The 7,521-nt window shown below is 44.6% G+C and overlaps 1 protein-coding gene across 1 annotated transcript in view; it reads left to right on the plus strand.

The window, feature by feature from the left end:
• Positions 1-7,521, plus strand: part of LOC109466225 (TNFAIP3-interacting protein 1-like) — a 32,453-nt gene that overhangs the window by 5,320 nt on the left and 19,612 nt on the right. Inside the window, exons 2-3 of the mRNA XM_019763891.1 lie at positions 6,007-6,227; positions 6,925-7,208. Of these exons, the coding sequence (XP_019619450.1) occupies positions 6,068-6,227; positions 6,925-7,208 (444 nt within the window). The 5' untranslated portion in view covers positions 6,007-6,067. The remainder of the gene's footprint in view (positions 1-6,006; positions 6,228-6,924; positions 7,209-7,521) is intronic.

Genomic DNA, 7,521 nt, shown 5'->3' on the forward strand with positions numbered 1-7,521 from the left:
TGTGGGGGGGGGGGTTATAGGCGCTACCAACTGACCCGACCGAAGCGAGCGAGCAGAAACAGATAAAAACTCCTGGTGCCGGGCTGGGGTTCGAACCCATGACCTCCCGAGCACCAGCTTCAAAGCCGACGCTCCTACCGAATCAGCTAAAAGTTCTAGACCCATCGGCCGGGTCAGTTGGTAGCGCCTGTAAACCCCCCACTGTTCCACCAGTTCACCTACTGAACAAAACAGGTGTGTTCCGATTTGGGGTGGTTTGCTGGTTACAAACAAAACAAAACAAACAAAAAACAAACACTGGCGTTGGTACTAGTACCTGCGTATGACGTCAGGTGATGTTTTGTTTTGTTTTGTGTTTGATCCTTTACACACGCACGATCTCAAAATTTCGTCAGACCAATTTCCGGTGACCTACATCCGTTCAAAACATTTAGTCTGCTTTCCTATAAGTATAAGAGCTTGACGGTAAATTATTTTCTGTACTGTGAAAGAACAAGAGAACATACCGGTGTACATGTTACCCACTGGTGATTCTTCTGACTTTTTTGTGTGAGTTTTATTACGTTGTTTCTGTGTCAATGCCCGATCGACAAAGTAGCCTTCGACGGAAGCGGCTGGAAATGGTAGAAGTTGGCCAAATAGACAGATGATACGTCCGCTAAAGGAGGACAGTTTTGCGGCAAATATACTTTTTTTAACGGACTAACTCCCGTGGCATGTTCTGTGTACATGTACACGTACACGGACAATGTATCAATTTGGTAATTTCTACTCTTTTCAGCCGCTTCTGAAGCCCGGTAGAGGCTACAAAAAGTATCTTTCTCGTTTTATGATAACAATGCGTCATATGATTCGCGGTATGGGGTTCTATCTAACAGATAGGCCTTTGTTCTTGCTTTATTGTTGATGTAAAACAATGGCTGAAGTCTGTTTGCCTTTATGTTAGGTTTAAGGTCAATAAGAATGTAGCTTTATAATTTCATTCATGTTCATTCAGGATCATTATGTCAATATCAGAAAATGTTTACTATTGACAGGATCATCATGTTATTAACAATGGGAAAGTTACACTATTGACAGCATCATTACTACGTAGTAGTGCTTTGTTATTGGCAGGATGATCCTTGACGGAAGATAACCCGCCCATGACGTCATTACAACTTACGTTGTCGTCAGTGTTCGGCTCCTCGGGTATCTTCGTTCCCCCTCGTGAATCTTCGGAGCAGGGCTCGCCAAATCAGACTTTCATGGTTCAAACATTGAACTGAACTGTTACATCAAATGCTAAATAATCCTGCTTAGCAATTCACATCTATTATGGTCGTAATAGATTTTGCTGCTTATGTTGAATGACGAATTTGGGTCGACCATGTGTTTGTCATTTAAAGAATTATTCGTACCACTCAGTACGGCTACTCATTCGTCACATGTCCTCAGTGTGTCATGAAAAATTTTCTCCAGCATTTTTTCTAGGAAAAGCCTGAATTAGGTCAACTTAGGCAAGGACCCCATTTGATCCCCCCCCCCCTTCGCTATCAAGGCGAGCGCTTCAAATCCAATATACATGAGGGCCTGCATGGGGGGGGGGGTGGTAGTGATTACGAATAATACGCAAAATTTTCGCAGAGCAGAGGTTGTGGGGGAATGATCATTACATTTTTATATATGGCCTTTTTTTGTCGCTACCCCCACCAACGTTGGCTGGCGACCTTCTCTGGCTAATGGATACTGCCTGGTCAATTTGATACTGTCTTTTTGCCACCGATAGGGATCTGCTTGGAGATTAATTACGAAGACTAAAAAGGCCTGTGTATGAATCCATCGCAGACTTTTTGGGCGGCGGCGTTATTTTTTTCGGGGAGCGACGCGAGGTATATCGTGGAGAAAAAAAACTCCCTCGGCAACAAAACCCCCTCACGAGTCTGCTAAGCAGGCTATATAAATGACTAGTACATGACTGTATATACCCTGGATGCCAACTAGTATCGGGCCGTTAGCTGTTTTCCTTCGGCAGCCAAGAGCCCTTCGCCCGCCTATCTAAATTACCGCTACGGGGGAGTTGAGCCCGAGGGTTTGTAGGGCCAGCCAAACTCCGCCCGGGCTAGACTCCCCCGTAGCGGTAATTTACACCAGCGGGCGAAGGGCTCTTGCGGCCCGGAAAACGAGTTCTGGCTTCCAGGGTAGACTGTATACATCTAAGCCATGTCAAGTTTACAAATTTAGGCTATACTGTCTTCACCTACTTGTGCCTTGTTGAAATACAGTTCAATGTTTCTGTTTACCTACGTGTGAATACGCTCGTTTATTTATCAAGACTTGCCGCGGAACACACACACACTTCCGGGTTCACTCGAGGTCATTTCCTCATAGCTTCTGGTCCCTCGACCGAGCACAACCCATGCATGCAGTTTTCCACGTAAGTTTCCGCTATGTGATTCCCCCTTTGCGTTTCTGTGTTCGTCAGTTATTTGGGAAACTGGACGTCTTTTTGGTAACGCTGCTATAGTTTATAAAGAGTTACTGTAACACACACATGTATATGGATCAGTGCCACATGCACAGTCCTACCGTGAAAATTACTTGGCGTCTAGCTCGGTTTTTCTCAGTTTTCAAAGCTTCACCGTAAGTGACTTCTCTTGTTTAATGTTCTTACTGAGTTTATTAGACTTATATTAGCCATATTTTAGTGATTAGCCTGTAAGAAAAGTTGTTTATTTGGTTCTGTTTCCTCTTTTCCGTAACAGCCCTCAGACAGAGGGCAAGGTACGGTAGGACGATCTTTTTGATCATGTTCTGTATATGTATGTGTATCAGTGTAGCCGGTATAACCGCCCTTCGGCGTAACACACCAGCTTCGCAGGCACGCGGCGCGGCGGCAGATAGCTATATCACACTGAACGACTTGCTACACTCAATCTTTGCACATTTAATTGCAGGAGTTGTTTAAAGCTTTCTAGTGATGATGCCCCAACTGTGCTTGGTGGCAACGAGTTCCAGTCTACGATAGTTCTGGGGAAATATGAGTTTTTGAACACCTCAATTCTTGGTTGATAAGTCTGATATTTGAAGCATGACTGTTTTTCGTTCTTTTCTGAGCTGGTATCAGATACTTAGTGGTTGGTACGTCCACCAGTTTATTAGTCATTCTGTACATCATGCACAATCTGGACATTCTACGGCAATTTCAGGGCAGCAAAACTGGATTTTCAAAGTTAATTTTCTGGCCATTCTTTTAATGTAGTAACTTGTAAGCTGAATCAACCCTATCCTGTAGCATACTGATATCTGTAAGGCAGAAATATGATGTCCAGCCTTCTCAAAACAAGCCGGCTACCGGCGAAAATCGCCGCCTACTCAAATTTTTGCGCCGGCTACTTTCGTGTAAATTTTCAGAAAAACAATGTAGTCTCCATTACATTTTCTCACAAACTCCACCGGCTCATTTCTTCTGACGAACTTCAGACAATTTTCTGCTAGCTTTCTGGATCTGAAAACTGCTTCTTTCTTAGCCTCCTGTGCAGATTTCTAGTGCACGAGTCATCGTTTGCTTCTCCGCGGCCAGAGCGGCCGAAACTTTACGGGGGGAGGGTCTTGTTCGGGGCTCGAGTTGAATCGGCGGAGCTGTATCGCTCGAGCTAGGCGGAACTTGCTTCGTAAACTAGTTGCTCACGAAAATTTATCAAGCCGCTACCTTCCCAACTTCTCCCGGCACTAGTAGTATTCCTGCTACAAATAACTAGTACGAATCACGTCAAAAAAATATCAAGACATGTACAGAAGCGTGTTCGTATCTTTCATACACAGTTAGAAACACGAGACAAATTTTCGAAAACAAATCGCCATCAGCGAGATTTCACAGCTGTTTCATTCATCAAAAGTTCTTGTCGATCGTAAAATGATCACTCATCTGTTGTCTCCACTAGTGTGTCATTTGTAGCGTAATCACGGCGAGCCAAAAATCAGCGTCAAAACTAAGAAAACCCCGGAATAAAAAACGCACACTCCCCATCGCTGTACAAAAACAGGAGCTTTCGGGCGCCATCTTGTCATGAATAAGTAAGTAGCACAGCGCGATCGACGCTCTGATTGGTGAGATCGAGGTTCACCTCACATGACCTGCGTTCTGATTGGATAAGCGATATAGCCAGCAGCAGGCAGCGCGGGAAGAATTTTTCTTCGTCGATGCAGAAGAGAGACACATTTACGCTGCTTTCTACGTTTTTTCTACGACTACTTAGCAACATCCTATTAAAGAAATGCATAATTAAAAGAATTTTCGGGAAGATATATATTTCTCTACGCCGATTTTTGGCCTTTTTCTCGTAATATTCCTGTTCAAGGAACCCGGAAGTCAGTGTACCGGGACGCGGGGTGAATTTCTATCGGGCATTTATGGAGCGCACCCCGCTAGAATTAAACCGTCAAAACAGAAACAAAACTTCCAAAAAGCGAACCTGTGACATTTTTTCAGATCCCAATGATTATGTTTTCGATCAAATTGACATTTAAATATGCTTTTTTTTATTTTCCTGCATTTTGTAGCCGGGCGCAAGGACCGCGCGTAATACGATCGGAGTGGCAAACAATTTTTTAATACAGCCTTTTTCCGGAATTATTTGTGCACGAACCGTAAATTTTGGAACCATAAGATTGCCATAAAAGCTGCTCAGAATGTACCAAAAACGATGTTTAGGGGTCTAATTTTTACAATTTCCTCCGGGGGAGGGCCCCCCGGACCCCCCCAACGGGAGGGGGGCCACCCCCCTCCCGTACCCTCCCCCCGCGAGCCGCTGCGCGGCTCGCTTCGAGCCACTTCGTGGCTCGCCTGCACTTTTTCTTATCAGCCACCTACTCAAATTTTTTTTGAGAAGGCTGATGTCGCTGACGGAAAACGTTTCCTTGTTTTGTATGTAGGCTAGGCTGGTTCTAGCTATTTATGGGTGGTACCAAAAATAGAGAGGACGCTCCACGTAGCTTGTTTTGGGGCTATTTCGACCACTTCAAGGGTTCCTCATTCAGAATATTTTTTGCCGCTGTTGCGACTCCTGAACACTGCAAAATAAGTAGGGTGAATTCGAAGTTTGCTCATATGAGCTAGCCTCCTTCGCAGCCTTCTGGGGTGGCGGCGTTAAGTTTTTTTTTCGGGGAGCGAAGCGAGTTATGCCGCGGAGGGACGATTTTGCCAGGGAGACACTTACACCGAGGGAGTTTGCCGGGGAGAGTAGCCTCCGTAGCAGGCTTATAGAACTGGGGGTTTGGTGGTCTTCGGCTGTTTTCTGATTAGCCCAGTTCAACCAGGCCGGCTAGGTTGTCTATATGCAATCAGAACATAGCACATAAAAGCTCCCAAAGACCATGAAGACCCCCCAAACCCCCAGTTTTTGGCATGTTATGGAGGCTACGGGGAGAGACGGTTTTGCCGCCTAACATACACTTTTAAATGTACTAAATGCAATATACTTTTATATACTTTATGTATAGAAGGCACCTTTGTCTGCTACGCCTTTTAACTAACAAAACAGTTTTGATTGATTGATTTATTTATTGAATGAATAGAAAAGAACAGAATTCTTCTAGAGTATTTAAAGAGGCGAAAGTACATACTCATAACGCACACAGTCTATAGCCATTCTGGTTAGACTTCAGGTTTACGTGTAACAGTGGGGGGGGGTTATAGGTGCTACCAACTGACCCGGCCGAGGGGTCTAGACCTTTTCGGCCGAGTGGTTAGAGCGTCGGCATGCGGACTGGTGCCCGGGTTTGGTCGTGGGTTCGAACCAGAACCCGGGACCACAAGGACGAATCTTGAAAAGAAAAGGGGGAGTACTGTAACAGTGGGGAGGGGGGGTATAGGCGCTACCAACTGACCCGGCCGAGTGGTTAGAGCGTCGGACTGGTGCCCGGAAGTTCGTGGGTTCGAACCCCGGCCCGGAACCAGGTTTTTTAAAATCTGTTTCTACTGGCTCCTCCTGTTTCTTACATACGTATGTCTTTCTCTTCTCACAGACCCGTCTTATGTGCCGTGAGACCGCCGGTCTCCTAGTGCCACTGCAGTGGTGTAGAAAAGATGGACGGCGACAAGGATGAGACAGTCAACGTCACAGGTCAAGGAGGAAGCGACGGTATCCGGACATCTCAAGAAGTCGAGAAGCTCCGTCAAGAAAACGAAAGACTTCGGCAGGAAAACGAAGCCTGTAAGACCAGACTGCAAGGGTTGCAGACTCTAGGTAAGGGAAGACATTGCTGTCGTCTTGGTTTATGTCATTTGCATACACATGTATATACATTACATACATTCTCTAAGGCCACACCAATTTAATTTCTTGGTTAACGGATTCGCCCGCTTAATTTTTTTCTGATTTGCAAAAAAAAAAAATCAGAATCAACTGCAAAATGCTTATATGCAATGGTATCATTAAATTTAAAAGTTCAAAATTCATTGTTTAAATTTTGAACCAGCCTGGTGTGTTGACTTCATGGCTCCTATCATACCATTTGGGCCATGATGGGATGGCTAGGCCTGTTTTTATTTTTATTTTTTTTCGCCCGCCCGCTCCATTATTTTTCTAGGGAAATCCGATAACCAAGAAATTAAATTGGTGTGGCCTATAGCTAACTGCCCCTTTACCTTGACCAGGAAAGAAAAGAGTTATTTAAAAGGCCAAAAAACTCACCATAACTTCCAAATGTTTGATTGTATTTAGTTTTCAGTAATTCAGTAAAGTTTAGAATAGTCACTTGTTCCACTTTGTCGCCATTGTACTGTCTGTATACCCTATACATTCTCTCATGTTGAGTTTGCAAATAGAACTATCAATATATCAGGATATTCAGAAAAGCTAATCAAATTCGCTGTTTGAGAATGTATATTTTTTAATGATTTTTGTTGGCTTCATGGCATGCTTCGTTCCGTGTTGTCAAAAGGGGTTCTTCTCGACGAGTCTCGTCACGAGAAAGAAAACCTTCGCGACCAGGTGACAGAGTTATCCACCAAACTTTCTCTCCAAACGACAGACCAAAGCAAGGAAGAGACAACAACCGTCCCGTCAGGCACCGCGCGGGAAAAGGAGGGGTCTGACCAGAACGAAAACGTCCTCGTCTCGCTTGACGATTCTGTCAATCAAACGGAAGGAAATGGCGGGAACGACTTGTCCATTGGCGACATGACGTCCGTTGAACAATCATTGAGGAGTTCAGAGGAAGAACAGGTTGGTTGTCACAGAATTGTAGCCTCTACCAGGCTTCTACCAGTAGAAATTGGCTAAATATGATATGCCAGGGGAGTTGGTCCGCGCTAGGACGAAAGTTCTCTGGCATATCGTCTGTCTATTTGGCTAAGTTTTACTCTTTCCAGCCGCTTCCCGAAGACAACGGAAGGCTCGCGGAATACAAAGCAACGAGAGTTAAAACAGAAAAATTTAGCCAAATAGGGAAAATAATTTGCCAATATTTGCCGTATTCTACTATCCATAACCCTTTGGAAGGCCTAATGCCATGCTGATTTGATTATAGATACATTTT

Source organism: Branchiostoma belcheri, unplaced genomic scaffold, assembly GCF_001625305.1.
Source record: "Branchiostoma belcheri isolate BF01 breed outbred unplaced genomic scaffold, Haploidv18h27 scaffold160, whole genome shotgun sequence".
Taxonomy (NCBI): Eukaryota; Metazoa; Chordata; class Leptocardii; order Amphioxiformes; family Branchiostomatidae; genus Branchiostoma; species Branchiostoma belcheri.